General features: G+C 41.8%; 1 protein-coding gene across 3 annotated transcripts in view; it reads left to right on the forward strand.

The window, feature by feature from the left end:
• The window catches only part of COP1 (COP1 E3 ubiquitin ligase), a 128,620-nt gene that overhangs the window by 64,027 nt on the left and 41,399 nt on the right, over positions 1–23,194 (forward strand). For all 3 annotated transcript variants that reach the window (XM_040565092.1, XM_040565090.1, XM_040565091.1), the window contains exons 14-15: positions 762–843; positions 7,353–7,469. In XM_040565092.1, the coding sequence (XP_040421026.1) occupies positions 762–843; positions 7,353–7,469 (199 nt within the window). The remainder of the gene's footprint in view (positions 1–761; positions 844–7,352; positions 7,470–23,194) is intronic.

Raw genomic sequence — 23,194 nt, forward strand, 5'->3', positions numbered from 1 at the left:
GAGAGGTTGGAAGTGCTGCAGGGTCTCCTGTAGGTAGAATACTGCATTGAAACTGGTCAGTGGCAGTGAACTGCAGGCTAGCCTTCAGTTCTCCTTTCTTGACAGTTCAATTAAGTTTTAATTCCTACTTAAGGCTTTGTTTACTTTTTCATTGTGTTTTAGCCTTTTATAATGCTTGTTTTCATTAATCCTCTGCATATCTCAATTAAAAACAAATTATACTGGACAAAATCTTGTCTGTTTTCCTCACAAATGCATTTTGCATTTCTTTAAGACTGAATAATGAGCCTAGATAGGACCAGCTGTTGTTTGTGTTAAAACAAACTAATTTTGCTTCCTATCAGATCACTGGAATTTTTTGTATTTGGATTTACATAGTTAAAGGCATACGCAGTGACATCTGCTTCACATCTGTTAGAAATCCTTTAGTGACTTTGTCCTGGTGAGCTTTTCGTGTTACTGTCTTGCTGGCCTGTACGAAGGCTTATTCAATGCAGTGGTTTGCTTCCACGTGGGATATGCCAGCATAGCAAGTACAGCTCTTCTGTGTTTTAGGGGTATCTTTCATGGTATGTCTAGCATGCCATACAAGTATTGGTCTGTCTGGGAGAAAAGGCTTTTATTGAGAAACTGCTAAATATACTAAAGTTTTCTGGCCAGGAATCTCCTGACGATTTATACCAAACAACGTGCATTTTTCTTTTACTATTTTATCAGATTACAACTCACTACCTTGCAATATTTCTTTTTTCTCTAAATAGGAACATGAGAAAAGGTGCTGGAGTGTTGACTTTAACTTGATGGACCCAAAACTATTGGCTTCAGGCTCTGATGATGCAAAAGGTATTTTTTTCCCATCTCTGTGCAGAAGGCTTATGCTTTGTGTATTCCCTTTGAGGAATAAAAATGTGATATTTCAAGTAGCTGATTCCTCAGCTGCCTTCAGTATTGTAGTTGATGTGGTAACGTGTCAAAGTATTCCCCAACTGTTCAGAACTTAGAGAAAGGGAGGCTTTGTTTGGATTAAGATTTCTTGGTGTGATGTTCACAATTTTCAGGTTGTATGCTCTCTAGCATTTTCCAAATCACTAAACAAAGCAAAATGTGTTTTAACATTAGTTAAGCTTGTTGAGTTAAAGCCTTGGGGCCTTTCAAAAGAGCAGCGTGTATTTGTATTTCAAAAATTCAGTTTTCAGTGAAAAATCAGAAGTTAAACAGCAGAAGGCATATTTTTTACCTGTAGTTCTCACAATGTTAACGGGTCGTGCACGATAGGAAGCCTCTTGCTTTCACGATGTGTGGGGTGTTTCTGAGTTTAATGGACCTGGGCTGTGGGCTGAATGGGAGTGCTGGGACTGGCTCTCAACTTCTGTGCTCCAGGGCCCATTTGTCAAAGGGCTTTTGGAGAGCCTTTAAGGCAGCCCTTTCCCAACATACTGGTAGGGAAATCTTCCTTTCCTAAGAAACTGCTAGGAAACTAATAAAGAAGACAGCACTGAAGAATATGTAATCTTCTTCATCTCTAATGAACAAGATTTCATCTGTAATGTGTTTACAAGATCAAATTTAGTTATTGAGCAGCAAGAGCTGTAGAGTCCCTTTCATAGTCCTTGGGGATGAGCTCTCCTAGGTGGGCTAATACAGCTCTGGACAGAGCTGTTCATGGTCTGCTTTGAAATGATAAATTTTATATAACCATTAAACCTTGAAAACCTTTCCTGTGCAGAATGCTTTTAAATTCTGTTTCAAAAGAAAACTGCATTAGTATTCTTCAAATACATTTGACATTCTTCATGTCATCGGTAATTTCATTTACAATGTTGCTTTAATGATTATTTTATATTTAAGGTGCTTTTTTAGATGTTTTTGATACACTTGCTTCCTTCTGGTTGAAGTGGAGAGTTTTCTCTGTGCTTAAATGCAGTGAGTGAACATTCACCTTGTAAATTATCAGCATTTCCATTGCTTTGCTCCCCCCCATGCTATGCATTTGAAAAAGCTTATCTTCCAGGTAGACACACACTTAGCATGTTAACAAGTTGTCCCGCAAAGCCAGCTACAAGCAGAGCTCTTGTCTCCAGTTTAACAGTTCACTTTTTCAGTAATAGTTTCTAAAAGTGTAGCATTTACTTAGAAATGACTGAAGTAACATTTGCAAATCGACATAACTCACATTTCAATCCATGAAGGTCTTTTGAAGGTACACCAGGGTTTTGGTGAGTAGAATTTGGCCTAGAACATTTTATCCTTTGCTTCTACCACGGTTTGCCTGTGATTTGCATACATAATAAGCGCACTGGAGACGAATGGAGTTCTGTGAGTGTTTGAAATAAGCACAGCTTTTAAGTCTTTAAGGTACAGAGCAATAGCAGCAAACACCCAAATCAAACTGACTCTGGAGTCCAACTTCCATCTCAGTCATCACACTGAAAGAGTTAGGTGCTGCTACTTCCTCACATTTATAAGTTGTCTTAACTTATAAGTCTGCCTAACTTATATTTTTTTTATCTTTTTGCTTACCTTAATGAGTGCTTAATTTTGTTCTGGCCAGCTCTGAATATGCATTAAGGATGTGTTTGGCCAGGTACAGTGTCTGGTGGGAAGTATAAGAGCTGTGTACCCTTCCTGTTCTTTCACTTCTCTGCTTGTATGAGGCTGCACTGGGCTTTCTAACAAGAAATTTCAATGTTGATAGATATTGGTGTGACCAGAGCAATTGGAGCTAATCTCTCCATGCTTCCCTGGAAAGCATGGGAATAAAATTTTCTTGTCAAATGATCAGGACAAGCCAGCAAAAAAGTGACAGCCTTGCCAGTTCTTCCTGCATGCCTGTGTATCTGCCTGTCTCTTCTCAGTCTTTTCAAGTTAGAGGCTAATTTTTAAAGCGCTCAGTGTGCTCAGTAGGCATGTATTGGGAAAGGAGCTTTTAGATTAATAATTCTATCAGGGCTTCAGAACAGTCTCTGTCAGGGCTCATACACAGCAAAGGGGGTGCTAATGAATGGAGTGTCACGAGGGATAAAATGTTTCTGATATAGTTGGAAACAACATCCTTGGGTCTTCCTGGGTCCTGCATCATGCTCATTAGTTGAAGATAATCCTGGATGTTTATTTGTTAAAGATCTTTCTACTTTAATAGCAGATAATGAGAGCATAGAAGCATTATTGTATTTGAAATAACTGCGTGCATGAAAATCTCACTTTTATCTATGGTTGTCACCCCCTTCCCTTTTAAAGGGGCAAAGGTAGTCGAGTATGTCCCTGGAGATCCAAAGCATATGCCCACTAGACAGCAGTGAGCAAAATTAAAAGGTTTACTTGTGCTATGAGCAGTTTGGGGAAAGTGCGTGGTCTTAATTTCAGTTCCTTTATGTAACTGGTAATGGCAGGAGCTATGATTTCCTCCCATAAGGAGGAAAGGATGAAGTTGTGCTATTTCAGCAGGGAAGGTTTAGTTCTGTGAAGGCATGCAATCGGTATCAAAGGGCTGGGGTAGTGCTGGAGCTAGTGCAGACTTGCAGCTGTTTCTTAATCCAGTGCTGCTCTCTATTCCAGACCAGGAATGCAGCTTGATGGCCAGGGTGAAGTTAGGACACGAGATAGTGAGAGCAAGATGTTACCTAATGCCTTGTGGGTAGAATTTCAATCTCCCCTAGGGTAGTGACCAATTCTGGAGCAATCAAGCACCTGTTCCCTCTTCTGATGTCTTTGAAGCTCTCTGAAACATATGGAAATGCAGGCAACATTGAGAAACTGAAGGAAGAGTCTTGGTTTTATGTCACTTGTTAGCTGTGGTCTCTTCACTCTTACCAGGGCAAAATGGAGAGGTGGAGCAGAACAGGAGCACCCGAGGGCTAAGAGCTGCAGTGAGAGGTTACTTTTCCTTGACTCGTGGCAAGGAGGAACGCAGGTATCTATTGCATTGCAAAAAGGAGAACATTATTTCAGTGCAGCCTTGGTAAACGAGACCACAGGTGCCAGTCCTGCAGCTATTTTTCACATTTACCCATGAATATGGTCGCTGAGCTGGCTTCGTGAAAGAGTGCAGCATTGCTGAGAGCTGTAGGTCAGGGTCTGCTCCCCAGCTTTGAGGACGTTCAGAGGTTTGGTGCTTCATTTTCAAAGATAGTTAGCTCCTTCAGCTTCTGCTGCTTTAACTGCTCTTAAAATATCAGGCTGAACTTTCTGTTCGTTTTCCTGGCTAATAGCAGTTCAATAATTTCCTGGAGATTTGAGGGTCGTTGTATTCAACAGGGAATGCCTCAAAAGGTCAAGACGATGCTGATAGTTAAAGTGGCAACCAAGATACCTGACTGACTGTCTTCTGCTTTGTGTGGACGAGGAGGGATGCTGTGAAATCATCGCCTGCTAACAGTCCTGAGTTTACACTGTGCTCCTGCCCTTACCATCAGTGTGCCAGCTGGGTACATTGACCCCTTCAGCTATTGCAGTGCAGGCTTCCACCTCTCTGTCGGTGTTGGGGCGCAGAACTGAGCTATGGAAGATGAATTTATAAACTGACATGTTTGGTGTAAAGCTCCAACCCAAAAAAAAGACCATTGAAAAGATTGATCGCTTTTTAAAGCGGGGGGGAGTTTTTTTTTTTTAAGAGGCAGCATCTTACTTTTTTGGTGAGGGGAGGACACTTGGCCACAGGTGTATCTGTCAGTAACAGCAGTACTAGGAGACATATGCTTTGGGAACATGCGTTTTAGAGATAGTCGGTCTCAGATGGTTGTTTGCCTCATCTACACAATTCTAAGTGTTAAAGACATCTGTGTGTTGTATAATTACTGCCTCGACCTCAGCGAAATTGCTAAAAGCTACAGCAAATAAACTCTACCCTTATGAATTATGCTTTATTAACCTGTCAGTTCTTTTTGAAAAAATAATGGACAGTTCCAGGTAAAACTTGACAAGTTTCATTATGTGTTGTTAGATGTCGCATATATCCTTTTTTATGGCACTGACTAAGATATAATTGGAGCTTAGCGTATCCCACAGCAGTTAGATCACAGAAATTGCTGCAGACTCTAATCTGTGTCTGTCAGTGGTAACGAATATTATGATGGCTTTGAACACACAGGTCGTCCCTTCACCAGGGTAAATGGCTGAGCTTATGACCTGAAGACTTGAACCAAAAAATGAGCCAAGTTGCAGCGTAGCCCTCAATTAGCTTCTGCCACAAAACTGAGACCAAACGGCTATTCGTTTAGTGGAGGAGAGGTGGTGTCAAGAAGAGACTTGGCCATTTTGGCAGAGCTTTAAATATCGATAAGTAGTTGGAAGGCTCTAAGGCAAGTGTGTGTTTTCAGTCCTAGGTTTGGGCAGAACATTGCTCTGAATGGTGAGAATGTTTAACCTCCCTGCACACCTCAGGTTTAGGCAGTGTTGTCTGCCAGCACCCTCCTCCTTTAATCACAACCTTATTTGCTCCCTATACTGTCACTTTCATAAGTGTGATGTCCTCTACTGCCACTGCAACTTAAACTGGACATCTCTTGGTAGCTGTTCATTAAAGCAAAATACTAAAATTGTACTACTGTGCCAAATTATCTTTTTCCTGGCTCTGTGCTTCTCTGCTGCGCCCCCAGCGCAAAACACACTGGGGAGGTATATCGTCCAATCTCGCTTAGGAGAAGAGATCATCTTAAGCCATGCTTGCAAGGCTGTTTGTTTCATGTAGAAATGTAGCTAGAGGTGTATTATAGCTCAGGTAAATAAGGATGGATTTATTTCTGAAAATTCAACAACAGGGTGGGGGCTGTTTTCATTGAATTTTATGTAATAGTTATATGCAAATACAGCATGCATCAGTGTTTGTATTTCTGGTATCTGTGTGCAGCTTTATAATGGTTCCAGGCAGCTGTCAGATGCCAACAGGGCTGTATTTTAAAAAGATTCAGTGGTGCACTCTGAGCAGTTGTGTATTTCCTTCATTCTTGAAGCCATTCTCCTACGTATGGTCAGAAATAATGCAATCTTGTTGCATTTTGTTGCTGGAAATACTATTTTAAAAAAAAAAAAAAGGTGCCTTAGAATGAACCTGCCAATGTTCCTCCTTTTCCTTGTCTAAAACATGATTGAGTAATCCATGTGGAAGCCTTGCTTCTCCTTCAAAGCTCCAGGGAATGAATGGCCAGGAGGAGGCATGGAGGAGCACTCTGAGGGTGGGAGGACGTGCTGTCAGGCTACTTACCTCATTCATTTATTGAGGTTATAAACACTGGGGAAACTATTCCTGCTCTTTTTTGCTGGTTTTGCTCACTCCTTCACCTCCAAAGTGAGCTTTCTCTCAAAAGGTGACAGAGGACCTGTTGGCTACAGATCTGCAGAAGCCCAAGCAGTTCTTGGAGCTGTTTAAAGGATTAAGCCTTTGGGTAGCTCCTGCATGTTCAGTCCTTGGCTCTAGCTTGCTCTGCCTACTCCGCAGCATGCTGTTCATGATGCTCAAGTGCTACACAACCCCCTCATCAAGAAGAGGGGGAAGGGATAACGTTTGTCTGATTGAAGTCTGCTTTGTAGCAGACCCTGTTGATGCCAGTGTGCTGTCCCTTCGCCCAGACTGAGGGCAACGTTTCACCTGCACCTTTTAAAAATAAGGTGCATTATCTGGGGAGCACCTAACAGTCTTAATCTTTAAGGTTAAATGATGCTCAAAATTTTTGTAGAGGGTGGGGAAAGCTGAATTTTGAAAAGCCTCTAGTATTTTCTGTTGGTCTTCCTGGGAAGCCATGAGGCCAGTACGTGGGGGAAGAGCTCATTCCGTACAACGTGGTTAAATTAATGTTCACACAGCAGTCTCACAAAACAGTAGAGTCCTTTGTACTAAGGAAATATATCATCATAGGAAGCTAGCATACTGATTTCTTTTCTGTCTGTGCCAGTACCTTGAGAATAAAACAAGTTGTTCTTACTTGCTGTGCTTAAGCATACAATTAGGTGTATTTATTCTGTGCAAAGCAATTCTGCTTTGGAGCATGGAGTTCTGTACATCCAGGCTAGGAAATGAGGAACAAAAAGGGCATAAGTCTTCCTGCTCTCGGTTATATGAATCTGCAGTCTTGTAGTCTTAAATATTAAGATTATAACATGCATTGAGTCACCTGCTCCGAAGAAGCCCTCAGCTGCGTGGGATGTGGACCTTCTCCATACTCACAGGAGATGCCGATGTGTATGTACCTGAGTGTTCTAAGGCTCTCCAGCCATTGGTTACAATCTGACCTTTTCTGATCATTAGCATCTTGGTAACTGAGGTTGTTCAGAATCTTACATATGGAGGAACTAGGTTTTATACCTTTCAGATGAAGTTTGGTTTTTGTTTATTCATTTCTCTCTTTTTGTTTCTCTAGTGAAGCTGTGGTCTACCAACTTGGACAATTCAGTAGCAAGCATCGAGGCCAAGGCGAATGTGTGCTGTGTCAAATTCAGCCCCTCTTCTAGGTATCACCTAGCTTTTGGCTGTGCAGGTAGGTAAAAGGGTCTTTTGAGAAAGAAATGCCGTTTCTTCCTTGCTTTAAGCTTCTTACTTCTTCGGGAGACTTGAGGTTGGCTGCTGTACCCAGCAGAACTGAGGTGCCTTTGCAGTTAAAATGCCTCTGAGTAGGACTTCAAGTGTGCAGTCACCCGGAAGACATCGATGATACTCAAGTGTCAACTCTGTTCTGCAGTCTGACTTCTTAATTTGGGTGTCTATCAGAGATAAAAGCTCACAAAAGCAAGTCAGAATGTGTTTATTGAGATAACTAAGGTGACCAGGCAAATCTCAGCTTTGTGAGTCTTAAAGCTAGGTTAACGTGTTAACATGGTGGTAGTTGATCTTTCTGATTTATAGCATTGCTTATGAAAGCTACAAAACCATACTGAGAATTTTAACTGGTTTTACCTGAGGCATACTGTAAAAGATTGGCTGTGCTTGTTTCCCATAGCTGTAACTGTAGTCCCTGTGGATGGGCTGATGTTTTCTAAGTTGGGCAAAGCATCTCTGTTAATGTTTTTTTTAAAGTAGTCAATGGGAAAGGCATGATGAGACTTTTATTCACTTAGGTTAAATAGGTTTTGGTGATAATACAAAGACTTGAAAGCAGAGCAGATATCACTTTGGGAGGAAACTGTCGTGCTATGCATGCAGCAACCGAAACTCAGAGGTACCTATTATAAATGTTTAACCAACTCTGCATTTCCTTTCTCCTCAGGGAGTTTTAATGTGCTTGTAACTAGATGCTCTGATGGCACTAGCTATCTCTGGACCTTGGGAGATAAGTTGATCGCATTCTTGCAACCACTGGTTTGCCATTTCATTTAGATGTTCCAATTTCCAGTCTGGTTCTACTTAAATTTTGACTCTTAGGAGAGAAAAAATAAATTTGCATTTTGATACACTGCAAAAATGGATTCAAGTTGGAGTGTAAAATATTGACTTGCTTGACGGGCATCTCGCTGAAGGTTAGTGAATTACATGCAAGAATAGAATTGAATTACAATAGCCACTAGCAGCATTTGAATGAAAGGGACTATCTGTGAGAGGCTCTAGGGAAAGATGAGAGCACCAGCTCCAAATGAATCAGCTGCTGATTAAAATAGATATGTAATAGCACCACAAAACAGAATTCTTCCTGATAAATCAGTAACTGGGATTCCTTCCCACCTGAAAGGCAGAGGGGGGGAGACAAGGCACAGATAAATTTGTGAAGGTTTTCAGAGCTGTAGGGCACATAAGATGAAAGCGGAGTGCCTGTATCCATCAGGCCATGCTTGTGCGTGAGGAACCTTGATGGTCTTGTCTTCAACAAGTTATTTGGGAAAGAGGCATCAGTGAGCGCTACGGGTTAGTGGGAAGTTTTAGATGACTACATGTGCGTTTTTGAGGTTTAGAGAGTGCTGATGGTAAAAACGGTACTTGCACTGGGGAAGAACATGTAGGAGGGAGACAGCAGATAAAATTTTTAAAAAGTGTTTACATCTGCTTGATGCTTGGTAATTAAGTTCTTAAATAAAAATTAAAATGGATATTTAACTGTGATTGCTGAAACAATTACATGAAGTAATTGAACTGATGGGAATGATTTCCCACAAAGGAATTGTAATTGATCTTTCAGCCATAAACACATGTGAAAAAATAGCATGTGAAATTAAAAATCCTGGGGTCTTAAAAGGTGGTTTTATTCCTGAACTAAAAAATTCAGGGCAAAAAAGTTTTTGCTCTGTGTAGAGTATGAAAGTAGGCACTGTCCTGTCTAATGTGTTATGGTAGAGACAGGTTTTTTCTCCTCCATCAGTTTCAAATGATCTTGTTTACTAACTTCGTTCAGTCTATGGAAAGAAGTGATATAACTTGTAAATAGTGTGATTTGTTACGTGAGGTCTAACATTCATAAAGGAAGGGTAAAAGCTGGTTTCTTTAAGCAGTATTAAAAAAAAAAGATACTTTGGGCACATGAATTTGGAGGTTCCTGTTAGCATCTATAGGAATAAAGATGAGCAGTACTAAACACTAATTCATTGACCACAATAATTGGCAGTTTTAGAAAGTCGGCTTGTCTTTGCCTGGGCTTGCTTATTGAAGTTCCAGCTCTGAGAATGTCAACTACTTTCTCAGTGCTTTATCCAGCGATAAAGGAGCCGAGATTTCCTAACACTGCACTCACAGCAGAGTTTTGTGCAGTCTTTAAGCAGCAATATTGCTCCTGTGTATATGTCTTGTTCTATTTGTTGACTTGATGGAACTTACTGCTATATTTGTGTGTGTATGCACTATGTCTTTGCGTGTATGAATTCTTGTAGCGCAAGACTTGAGAGAAACAATTGATGAAATGGTTGGTGTGGGGAATTATTGGTACTTAGTATTTCAGAGATAGGAGGGGGAAGTAAATTTGTCTTAATACACCATTATTAAATTACTAAATGGACATACGTCAGTACCCCTTTCTCTGTATGCAGGATAGGTTGCAAGTTAGCATACCTTGTTTTAGCAATGCAATTTTGACTGCAAGTCTAGAATTTTTCAATGTTAATCAATCTTTACATACTATGCCCCTGATTTTTTTCTCAATTTTCATTTCCTGCTTTTATCTTCTTGGAGGGTCTGTCTTCAACTTTCCCTACAGCTGCAATCCCTTTTTGTAAGGCCTTGTTCTTCTACATCTTGATTAATGAAATGTTCTGCTCTGCCCTTGACAAAAGCATCATGCCCACTTGTGTCCATCTATTCAGGATGCCTCTTTGAAGTCAGTTTTCGTAATCAGATGCTTCAACTAGACCAGCTTTCTCCTTGAATCTCTGTGCTGGTTCCCCTCTCCTGTTCTCCATAAAAACAGGATGATTATCTTAAGATCCTTTCTACCTTGTCTCAGTTTATGGATGATCCCTTCTCATTTGTTAGTAAAATGCTGACTCTTGGCTGACTTCTGCCAGTGTTGCTATACTGTTGTGCTTGGGTAAAATATGCAGAGAGGTAGCTTTGTACTTCCAGACTTCTTCCAATTTTGGAATAATTCCCTTTAAGTATCTTTGTATTTCCCCAAAATTTCTGAAGGTCTACCAACATGTGGTACCAATTAAGTGAGCTGATGCAGCAGCTTGTTGAAATGGTCATCCATTTCCCCATGCTGAGTTCCTGGGCAGGTCCCTGCCCTTTATTAGCAGCAGCAGGAGAAGATGAAGTGCCAGTTTTAAAATCTCCTGAGAAGGGCTTGATGTGGGTTGGAACTGAAATATCTTGTAACTGTGGGTTTCGTGGTGGAAGCCTCTGCTTTAGTCGCTGTGGGGCTCTGGTTTAGATATAGCTGTGGTCAAAAGTGTTAACACTATGCTGCCATGTGGGGAATGCTCCTTTAGCATGAAGTACTGGCTGTGCTTCGAGTTCGATGCATGGAAAATGCTGCTTTAGTTGCTACTATAGAAGCAAATCCCAGGATTACCATCTAATATCGGTGATAGATGTTTCTTCTTTGGGCTCTTTGCTCTGAAAGCTTTTAGATGACCAAAAGATCATTTTTGTGGCTTAAAACAGAACAAATGAGCAATAAACTGGAAGTGGAGCCTAAAAAGGAGAGAAATGAATATTTGGTTTAGGAAATAATTCTCCTAAAATTCGACAGGCACTTCAGGTTAGAAGAAAGCTATCACATCTGACTGCAACTTGATAAAATCTGTTGCAGTGGAGAGGGCATATAAAGAAGAAAAGATCCTTTTTGTCTGTTACTTCAATAAAATATTCTATTTGCATGCTTACTGAGTTGAAACATTGTGCAGTATAAACTGTAATCACTGCCGAATACAAAATCAGGTAATTTTGTGGTCTTTTCTTTTTAAAAATAGATAGGGCTTTATCCTGAAATTAGCTATATAAATCATGACTGAAGTTGTTATTGTTCTGCCTCAGCAGCAGCACTGATGCCCTCAACCTATATATTTTCTAGCAGTACTGTTTCCCCCCTTTTAAAAAAAAAAAAGGGGGGGGGGGGGCGGGCTGCAAATACATGCAGTTTGCAGCTTGAATGGCCAAGTTGTGCAGCCTGGGTGAGATCAGACTGTCTGCGAACTCGATGAGCTAAGCATAGCTCTTGGTAGTAGCAATGCTTTATCCCGGTGTGCTGTGATACTGTCAGCAGCTACTACTGACCTTTTATTTCCCATATATTATGCAGAGATCAGATCATCAAAACTTCAGATTCCCAAGTTCTTACACTGGATGTATCTTATTGAATGCTATTTTTTTCCCTGTAGGACCCACAAATCTGGTAGGTTGGTTTGGGGGTGAGAGGGGCTCCTCAGTGTTGTGCAGATGCGAGACAAAGACCGCCTGCTCTCCAAGAGTTCTTACAAACAAGTGGAAGCAGTACAGGCAGATAGAGAGGTGCAGCAGAACAGCTACGACATATTCAGAGATTAATGGTTTTGTTGAGTGAGTTTTAACCGCGGTCAGGTCTCACTGCATTGTCATAAACTGACAGCGTGGGTTCAGGTGAGCTGACCTGGGAAAACACAGGACAGTGCTGATTTATGTTGACTTTAATGCTTACCTAAAATTACAGCCTCAGAGTTCAAGACCCTCTGCGCTGGGGAAGTCTCTCCCTAGTGCTGAGGCTTTTACCCTTCTCCTGTTCGTGCATTTCTTGCCTGTTCTGTCTCTCTTCCTCATTCCCTTCCCTACTTGTACAATGCTGCTGCACCAGAACGCTTCCCAAGAGTGTGGTTGGCCTTCCAAGATGGTTTTGCCCTTGCCTAGAAGGTTTTGCATGCTATTTAAAAGTCTTGCACCATCTACAGCATTACAGAACGGCGTCATACTCTGGCTTTGAACGCTGTAGCCTTCCATTTGTTGTTGAAAGGCCACAAAACTAATGATTCTGCTTCATAGCATACAATGTGAAAAGGGCTCCTGTTGCTATGTCAACAGCTTTGTTTTGATTTTCAACTGTTCCCTCACCCCTTAAAATCTCTGCACAGCCCTGATGCACTTACAGTTTAGGGTCGCATGTGGCTTCTTTATCAGCATCATTCAATTTTGCTAATATACTTGGTGTCTAAGCAGGACTGCTTTGGAGACCATCCTTGTCCAGTGAAATATATTTTTTTGCTGCAGTAACTGGAGCAGTGGTTTCTCTTTACTTCTACAGAGAGATATTTGGAAGCCTTTCATGCTTCCTCAGATCTGGGTGACTTGCCTGCCTTGTCACTCAGCTTAGGAGAATGATGTGATATTAATGACCAAGAAGGCAGTATGCCTTTTTGGTGAATTAATGTTTTTCAGCTGAAAGCAAGGTCCTGCCTTAATAGATTCTCCTGGGTAAGTGCTCTGCTCTATCGAAAACCTGCAGTGACTCAGAAAGAGTCCATTTGTGTGAATATATGACCTGTTTAGGGTGGAGTTGGGCAGCTTCTTTGAGCTTAAGCTACTAGATTATCTTTAGCACGTGAATTGAGTGCAGTATTCAAATGCACAAGCAAGGGTCAGGCATTTCCTCGAAGCATGTGCCTGAAGTTCACAGCAACGCCTCCAAATTGAGCCTTTCTGAAATTGGCACAGCACACAGCAGTCCAGGACTTTCCTGTTAGGTCTGCTGGGCTTGACATGCATGGTGTCTTACCTTTTTTGTGGGTGTTCCGCAAGTGTCCTCTAGTCCGTGATTTCTGAGGTTGTTGGCAAAGAAAGAAGGGGACAAGGTCCGTGATTCAGAAGCGCACACTGGACGTCTTGGGGGCTAAACTCATTCCGGAAACCATGGCAAGTGCTTCATTTATTGCAGCCTTTGAAAGCACGTACACCACCTCTTCAATCTGCTGAGGGTCCTTTGGTCCAAACCACAGATTCCTTCAGCAGTAGCAATCATATATCTGTACTGACAGTGCACGTGTTGGGGGAAGTGCTGAGCTTAGTGACATTGTTCAGTTTAGAACATGGTCATGAAGGTTTGATTTTAAAATGATCCCTCTTAAAAATGATGCTGGGATGCAATATAAAATGAAGTATCAACCTGCCTTCTGCTGTCCTGATGCATGTCTGAAGACTCTTTGTGACTCGGATCAGACTTGCTTGGTAGATCAGTCTGCTGCTGCTTCTTTCATGACAAAGAAAAGAACTGCAGCCACACGGTGTTACCGAAACCGATGATGTTTGCAGTGAAACCAGCTTGCCTGTTCGTGCCCGTCTGAGGCCAGGTGAGTCTGTGTCTTCAGGCCGTGCCGCAGCGTGCCTTAGTGCTGAGGCTGCTTCCCAGCAGGTCAGGAGGGGACTTGAAACTGCTCGCAGGCATCCAGGAGATATGTGCATGAATTTCACGCAAACTTCAGAATTTAAAAGCTTATATAACTTCATGTACACAGAAAACATTGTCTCTGATTTGTTGGATAAGGCGCTTGCAATAATGAGTGAGTCACATTATAGAGACCTACCGGGAGTTACCAAACTTTATCCTAGAGGTTGTCACACTTCAGTAACAAGTGAACAAATAAAATGAACTCAAAGCTCCATTTGATTCTCTGGAGAAAAGGATAAATCTATCAGTGGCAGAAATGAGCGTGCTAATTGTTTGCTTAAATATTCTTTTCCTGACATTTTGTCTTATGACTGGTGCAGAAGTCATTTAGTCAACATTACAAAATCCAAATTAAAATTGAAATGAGCCTTGAAATTTAGGAACAGAATAGGCAAATCTGAGATTTGTATTTTCCTCCAACTGCCAAATTGTTCTTGCTACTAGTTGTTGCTGCGTTCCTAGGAGTTTAACCCATTTCACACTTGGAGTTTGTGAAGTTTTTCTGGTAGCTCAGTTGAAAGGAACTGTTTGTTGGAATGGCATCTTCTGTAGCGCATTTCTGTGGTGCCTCCTTTTCAAGCTGCTGCATAGATGAACTATTCCCGTCTTTTATTTGGGTACAGTGCAGGATTATTTTACAACATATGCTGCTTTTTCTGTACAAACTGGTGAAAATTGTCGCACTGCATAGGAGAACATGTAACCTGCAAATGCAGCGTGGTCTGTCATCTAGAAGGCTTCATTTCGTAGTATCTGAGCATCTAAGCTTACATGTGGTTTTTAAGAAGAGAATTTTTAAATGCTTGGACTAGGTTGAGAGTTCCCCTAGAGAGGAACTGTTAGCTGTTTGTAACTGAAGCTGATGACAAAAAGTAAGGCTGTAGATGCATGTACAAACCCAGCACCCCTTCACGTGGCTTACTTCATTGACTGGCTAGATCATAGATTGCCTCTCTCCCACATTGGATGCCTGTGTATCCTCATGTAGTCTTCCCATGCTTATTTCATCATCTGCATACCCCACCATATCTTTAGCGGAGCTTTGGTTGAAGCATTCTCATCTGAAGCTTCAATATTACTGGTCGGGACAGTATCTGTTATCCATTATTCCAACAGTAGTGGAATCTGCTTTGAGAGTAGTTTAGGTGATGAATCAATGGCCATCTCCAGAACGTGGTAGCAGGAGGCTTATGTCTCCTCAGGCTAGTTAAGCACAATATAGTACTGGGCCAACATCAGGTTGGAGAGTTTGGCCAACTTGTGTCCTCAGCTGCTTGTTGTAAGGCACATGGCAGCAGTCTGCATGTTCCCTAGAGCCAGTTTGATTGCTCTGAAGCTTGTTGAGTGGTTATTGTATGATGTTCAATGATACAACAAAAACCCTAAAGCTGTTGCTTCATAGACATACTCCTAAAATCTCAGGGAGGACGTTTATTTTCATATCTATCTTTAACATCTTAGGTTACCTTACCTGCATGAACTCATCTTGAAGCATGCGGTCTTGGAGTCTGCTGTCTCTTCCCTCCATCGCAGTTCCATGACCTGCAGTGCTTGGAGTCAGTCAATAGCCAGAGCTCTGGTTTGCAGTGAGACCAAACATCGCGTGCAGGAAGTATCTAGAATCAGGATCTAGAGCTGCTCTGCAAAGAAGGTGGAGCTGCTGGCTTTGGATCTATCCAGCAGTCACTGTACTAGTAAGACTGCTGGTGCTCATGTGAGACGTTTCAGATCTTTGGAGAGGTAGTCTGCATAGACAGCATGGGTTGGGGTACCTTTTACTATAAAATGACTGCTCTTCACATATTCTAGGTGTCATAAAACTCATTTTTGGCCATTGATACGCATGCATTAGCGGATACAGTCAAACATGTTCATAGTCAAGGAGAACAGTAGGATTACGAGTCTGAATAGTCACTTTTTCTCCATCAGTCTTAAAGAATGAATTCTTCTAAAAGCTGTAGGTTGTTACTACTGTTGTCTAAATTAGTTTTGTAACAATGGTACTTCTGCCTTATCTGTACTGATTTTTTTCCCAGCAATCTGGTAGAAAGCAATCTTTGAATTGCACACAAACCAGCTATCCCTTATTCCTGTGAGAAGTCTCTATAGTTCTTTAAAACCATAAAGGTCAAAGTTTCAAACGAGTTCTAGAGAAATCTGTTTTGCTTCCCTTCCCATCTGAGCCCTTTTTCTCAACTGATTAAGATCTCTAATGCTTTGTCTCCTCCTCCTCTCCTTAATATGAGGCAAGTTACTTAGTGGAGGCTTTATGGGCTGCTGTGTCAAAAGCTTTTGACAAGTCAATAAATAATGTCCCCAGTGCATAAAGACCATTATCCATACCCCTGCAAATGTCATCTGTAACTTCAAGCCATAGGGAATCTGTTGAATACGAAGGTTAAAAACCCAGTTGGCAGTTCCCATCAGGGCTGCTGTTCCCTTCTTATGTTCAGTAGAGGGAGATATAGATCTTCAGTGAAATGCTAGTGTTGATATACATTTAAAAAAAAAAAAGTGCAGTTGGTGTTAGTAAGAGATTAAAATCACTGGCTGAAGCATTGTCTTTACTGTAGAGCTCTGGCAAAATATAACAAATGCTAACCTGTAGCCCCCTGCCATCACATCCCTGAGCCTTTCCTTGGTAGAGTGGTTATTGTGCTGTTGGTTTTGCCAGGGATGAAGCTGAGGCTAGCAGATGTGTTGAATACAACTGCAGCTCTCTTGAATTCAGCTTTCATGGAGGTGAGCGTTTCCCATGCTGCTTTTTTATCATCCAATCAGTCATACAGAACACCATCAGGCATTTCCTTCTCAAAGCTGTGCTTTGCCTTCATTTACATGGAAAGCTGAGATGGATTTGTGTTGGGTTCCCTAAATATGATGGGCAATTGCCTTCAAAAATCATCTGTATCGCAGTGTGGGAAAATGAGATTGAGTTGTCAGAATGCAGTCATCCCCAAACACCTGCGTGCCTTCCTTTGCTTTTGAAATCTTTCGTCTCCTTGCTAACATCACTGGTTCTGTGGCTTCTTTACTGAAGATATATTTTCAGATTTTGCCACCAGCAAAATAAATCATACAGACCTTGCTTAATGTTGTATACTTCTCAGAGCATGATATAAGGGAAAAGCACATGGAGGAGTTCTGACTTACAGGGAAAAATCTCTTGAATGCTTTTCCAACCTCTGGTCCATTTTTGTGTGGCTGTTGAACACTTGTAACACCTATGAAGACAGGGTATGTGGGAGCTCCCTGGGAGTCTCGAACAATGGTGTGTTTGAGACCACTTGTCTAGACAGAACTCTGATAGCAAACATGAATGAAGTACTGCATCCCAAATTACGTCGAGCACACACACAAAATACAAAATAAGGACATTGTTCCAGTTCACTGCTGCAGACCAGAGCATTGCTCCTTGAATAGATTGCCAAGATTCCCCTGGGGCAAAAGAAGATGGTTATCCAGAGAAAAAATGTTCTTTTACTGCTAAGGGAACTCAGATAAAAATAAGAGGTAAAGTAAATGCGTCAAATGGATAATTTTGACTTAGTTACAGAAATTACAAGTACTTTGGTTCTGTAACAGAAAACTATAAATACAAAGCTATATCCAGGAAACGTTTTAATTGTGCCTGTAACAATGACTGTATTGGGGTAGATTTTTCTTTTTTTGTTGGATCTCTTGAAGGGAAGGTGTGAGCAGGAAAAATAAATATCAATTGGCTTTGCCCGTGCTGTGATGATCTTCCAACAGGGAGATGTTAGGGTGAGATGGTTTTCTTTTTCTCCTCATGTGATTTGTCGGGCTGCAAGTGGAAAACAGCACAGTGCGTTCTTCAGCGAAATGCTTTGCACAGTTTGGTCTGCCAGAGATTCTTTGCATCAAGCTGCATCAAACCCATTTTTAATCTCTTTACTTACAGTAAGGGAAATGGTTTGTAAAGAGGACACTGATGTCAACTCACTGTCGATATTTATCTCATTTCTTCTTCAGAAAATTCTTGCGTTAATTTTCATTGCAGGGCTTTGTTCTCTTGAATTCAAGTCCACATTGTTTCCCATGTTTAATGCATTGTCTTCATTCATTTTCCTAGAGCATCCATGTCCTTTATGTAGTGGAAACTGTCACGTTGTCTTCTCTCCCTGAAAATGCTTGTGATTAAACCAAAGCCTGTACTGATCCTAGCCCATTCTGGTATTACTCTGAGTGAAATAAATCTCTCTCTATAGTGCTTCCTTGGCTGGAAGGCTTTCTTGCCGTTCTTTCGTGAATGCCCAAATAACATCTTGCCTTTCTGTTGCTATAGTAAAGACCCACTTTTTCCCATACTCTCTCTTCTGCTCTGGAGAACACCTGTTTTTACATGTCTTGGTGAGTTGTATTATTCCCAAAGCTGGAGTGTTCAATTCTGTCCACAGTCTTCTCTCCAGAGCAAGACCAACACATGGATGGTCAAACTCCACTCCTACTTTCTGCTGTAGGGGAAACTTCACTTCATTCATGACTCTTTTTTTTGACCAAAGCCACCTCAGTCACATGAATGTATGTCTTTAAGTGCTGTTGTTTGGTATTACAGACTCTGCAAAAGTTTAAATTCAGTAGTTCTTCATCTTCCTTTTTTTTAACTAGTAAGAATAAACTTAATTACAGGAGAACAAAGGTTGCATGGCAGTACTTCATGCTTCCTCCGGCATGTGGGAGTAGATAGACAAAACCCAAAAGATCTGAGAAGACAAATGCCTTATCTTTCTTATGTCAATAACAAATAGCTTAAGCAAATTTGGATTAAAAACGTATTCTTCCTAATCCTTTGACATAAGAGCGGTCTTCAGGGCAGCCAGGACCAGGGAACAGTTTGCAGAATCTCCATCTTTGGAGATGCTCAGAGCTTGACTGACTAGGACTTGAGCACAGTTACTGAACTTGAGTTGAACCTAACTTTGCACGTGACCCTCCTCTGAGCAAGATGATGATCTGGTTGGAAGAGACCTCTGGAATCCATCTCACATTGTTCTATGACTTTAAGGGCCCTTGAGTAAAGGTGGGTTTTAATCCTTATGCAGAGTGCAATTTCTGATTAAGTTTGTTTTGGCTTTTTCATAATTAAATCCTGAGTTGTTTTTTGACCAGCCTCTGAGGAAATCACTGCCGTTGGGGAGGCTCTGTTTCCTGGTGTGGAGGTAGGTAGAAAGTCCACTGGGGAGGTTCCACTTTCTTCTTAATAGTTTTCAAGTTACTCTAAGTATGCAGCTTGTTAGATGGCTTTGAGGTCAAGAGTAGCACTGAGGCTTTTGTAAGTCTCCTCTCAAAGATCTCTTAAGTTCTCAGCTTCAAGGTTTGAGCTCTGATAGCAGCTCTGTCTTTCCTCAGATGTTTGAGGAAGAGCAGTGCTTGTTTATTTGGCCATTGTTCAGGTTTCTGTAAGGACCAAGGCATCCAATATGCAAAGCTATCTCTCGAGTACTGCAATACAGCACGTTGTACTTCAGTGTGCTGCTGTTGATTTGAGTTTATTTTGAAATCAGGATTTAAAATTGGGATGTAGTCCCTTTTTATCTCCTCCTTTTTGCTCTGTACTAACAGAAGAGTTTTCAGCAGTGAAAACTGAGGTTGTATGTAAGCTTCCTGATTGTTTCCTTTTTTAGTCTAGCCAAAGACTTTACCTCTGAGGATGCAAGCTTGCTTTTTGTAGGGAGAAATCACATTCAGCCTAGCAGAAAGACTTCTGTTTAACTCGTCTTGATGTTAAAAATCAGTTGTTCTATCGGTTGCTTGTGTCCATTGAACAAAAATTCATTAAGGTGTCTTGTCCTTCCCTTTCTGGAGTAGCACTCATGGGAGTGATAATGTGTGCTCTTTCTTTTCACCCACACACTTGAAACACAAGCTTTTGTTTGAGCCACTGGGCTTAGAACACTTGAAGGCTTTGGGATGTGTTTCTGTTTAACTCATCTAGACAATTTATTCAGCAGCAAGAAATGATTCTGGGTAGCCTTAAAGCCTTCAGTCTGTCCTTTCTGTGCGCTAAGTATTCTTGTACACTTCATATACAGAGAAATAAGTGAAAGGGAAGCTCAATTCCTATAGTTAGATGTTTAAATATAAATAATCGGATTTCAGTGAATTCCTTCAATATGTATTGAGCAGTGGATGCTTCCTTCAGGATTTCTAAAACGATTTTTTAACCATCAAATGTAGAAATAGAATCAAACTCCACGAAATTATGCCTCTCATCTTTCATTCTGAAGATACCATGTGGGCTTTTTGGTACCATTTTATTAAGGGTTATTTTTTCTTTTGTTTCTTCATAACCTAACTGTGGGAGAGCACAGGCTTCTTGCACCAACTTTGCCTGGCTTCAGTTTTAATGCTGCTGGACAAGTCATTTAATAACCCTCCTCCACCCCTTGCTCAGACTTGTATTGGTGTCTCTGCTTCTTACTGCCTACATGCAGGCTTTCGTTACGGTAAAAACAGGCAGCCTTGGATTGAGACTTGAATACCAGGGAGAAAAACAAACAAAAAGACAAAACTGAGGGGATAATCAACCACTGACACAAGATGCTAGATAAACAGGGTCGCTGTTATCAAAGAAGCATGAGGGAAACACACAAGGCTGTGTCCTACCCTGGGCTTCTGTTTCAGTAGAACAGAGGCAGCACGAGGCGAGCAGGACTGCAGGCAGCAGCTGGAGCATTTATATAGAAAATGAATTTGATCCATAAGTTTGCTATTGAAGATCTTGATTATTTAAAAGAAAACAAAAGTTCAGAATGTGCTTTGGTAACAGAAAACCTCTAACAGACCTTAGTAACACCTGGTTTGCTCCACTCCGACTTATTTTTATGGATATGGGCATTTCTTGGCTGTAACGTTCATCTGCGACATAGCAGCGAGCACCACTTGCATTCTCAGGCATATAAGCACTTGAAAAATGAGGGCAATGTAAATTACTTACTTTTTTGAGTAGATCAATAAGAGGAATATTGAACGGTTGAGAAATATGCATTTCTGTATGAAATAAGAAAAATGGTCATTAGTTCTTCTGCAATCCCGTTTTCCAGAGGAGAGCTACAGGACCTTTGCGTGCATCTCTTGGGGCTTTCTAGTCTTACATCCCTTGAATATAGAACTGTTGCATTGCAGGTAAATTGGTGTTTTGCTGCCCCATTGTTGATGATATTCCTTCTAGTAAGTGGCTCTTGGGCAAAAAAAAAAAAAAAAGCCTTGGAGGGCCTGTAAGTAGCTCTAGGGTGGTAAATCTTGGTGGTGAAGGGGGGCGAAGTACATGGCATGGAAGATGAAGGTGGCTCAGAATTGCTGGGTACCTGCGGAGTTGAGTTGCTCTGCTACAGTTCGCGTGCATTGCCACCCCTGTGGGACTGGTGCTCGGTGCAACCCAGCAAGGTGCTGCTGTGTGGTGTTCCCTCCTAGCCCTTCCTGCAGAGAGCTTGCTTTGGAGTTGCTGCTCCTCAGTACATTTTAAGAGTTTTGCACTAGGCGATGTGAGCCTCGAGCCTTCTAGTAACAGCTGCTTTGTGAATTTTAGTAACAAATCTCCTGAAGAGTAAGGGAAATCACTTTTGGCAAAACATGGACTTTGCCTCTTTTGTTTAAACAGCGAAAAATCCAAGAGCAATTACATCTTTTTTGAACAGTCCTAAAATTATCTAAGATGCTGCTGGCTCCATTAGCAATTCCCAGCTCTTTTCAGAAGTTTTTAACCTGATTTCCTAAGATTGTGGAACCACATCATCGGTTTGTTCACTGGACCCCCTCCCCTGCAACCAAGCAGAGATGGAGACGCTCCTCTCCTCGCCTTGCACGCTGCAGAAGTGGCCTTCCTGCCTGCCCTGCTCCTGCCAGCTGGAGTCTTGGGAATTTATGAGCTGATAAGCAGTGAGTGATGCCAGCCTCTGCTGACATGGGCTATATTTTCTGAAGAGGCTGCGAGATCTTTCGGAAGTTTTGTTGGACTTGTCAGCACTTGCGGTAAAAAGTCCGAATTTGTGATTAGTTGTCACTAGGCAGCTCGAAGGTGAGAGCGTAGCCTCCTTCAGGGAAGCAAGCAGATCTGGCAAAGCACTATTTAAAAACTCGGACTCATGGTCTGTGACCTCTCAGCAGCAGCAGCAGAGCTGAGCTCCTCTTTTTGCCTTTTGAGACCATTTAAAAAAAAAAAAGACATAATATGGCCTGCCAGAGAGAATTGGGATTCAGGAGGAGCGGCAGCAGGACTCTGTCCTGCTCAGCTTATGCAGTGACATTGAACTGGATGAGAATTGCTTTGGAGTGTTTAATTTGTTCTGGTATGTATACATGTTCTTTCCCATTATGTATATTTCAATTAAGCCAGAACACAAAAGAAAAAGTAAAGCAGTGAGTTGTTGCTGCCTAAGGTTAGGAGTGAGACTTTTAACTGTGGGAGCATTGTTTTCAAGCTGAAATTATTTTAAGTGAGTTTTCTGGCCAGGGATAGAAACTGTAGAGCTGAAAAAAAACCAAACACTGAAAGTTGATTATAATGCTGATGGTTGAGTGGTTGAGGAGGAGAATGAGAAGCAAATGAGCCTGTGCATGCTGGCTAGCAATGAAACGCATGCACTTTGTGGCTTCTGGAAACGCTGAGGGCAGGAGCAAATGGTGTTTAAGGAGTTTAGGAGCTACTGCAGAGTTTGGGAACTGTTTGTGTCCCCTCGGTGCCCCCCTCTTTTGCTGACTACCAGCTGGGAGCAGGACTGCCCCTTCTCGGAGCCATGTTGAGCGCTGTGCCCCTGATGCTGTCCTTGTGGTCAGCCTCAGTTCATCCGAATGTGCCCCGCGAGGCTCCTGCCAGTCTACCTGGGAGTTGTATTTTTCTCATTAGCTTCGTTTTCAGGCTCTCTGCTTCCTCAGCAGATGGCATTTTTATCTTGTTTTCGGAAAGCCCATATGGCCTAAAAGAGAGAGTATCTCTTTAACTGTAAACACGACCACCTGTTCGGGTTTTAATGAATGCAGCAGGCATAAGTCTTCATATGTCTACTTAAAAATAGCTGCTTTGGTTGAATTAAAAAAAAAAAAGTACCGATTGTGAGCCAGTGCTTTGGCTGCTGAAATAATCAATTAATAATTAAGTGGCTAATTTTAGAACCCCCTGGCCTTGCCATTCCCTCGTGCTTGCTGTGCTGAGAGCAGGCAGTGATTGATGGCCCTGCCGGCGCGGGGAGGCACGTTGTGCTGGGGCCAGCTGCCAGCGGCCTTACAGCTGTTCATGGTGATGTTCAGAAGGCAAATGCAACTTCATGCCCCTTCGCAGCAAATGGCCTTGGCTTTTCCTGCTCCAGCTCTCCTGCTCAGCATTGCTCCAGCTGCTGACAGGTGCTCTTGTTCGGGCCCTCCGCAGGTACCTCTGTTCCCTGTCACCCTCTGAAGGATAAAATCTGGTGCTCAGA

The sequence above is a fragment of the Cygnus olor genome, chromosome 8 (assembly GCF_009769625.2).
Source record: "Cygnus olor isolate bCygOlo1 chromosome 8, bCygOlo1.pri.v2, whole genome shotgun sequence".
Lineage (NCBI taxonomy): Eukaryota > Metazoa > Chordata > Aves > Anseriformes > Anatidae > Cygnus > Cygnus olor.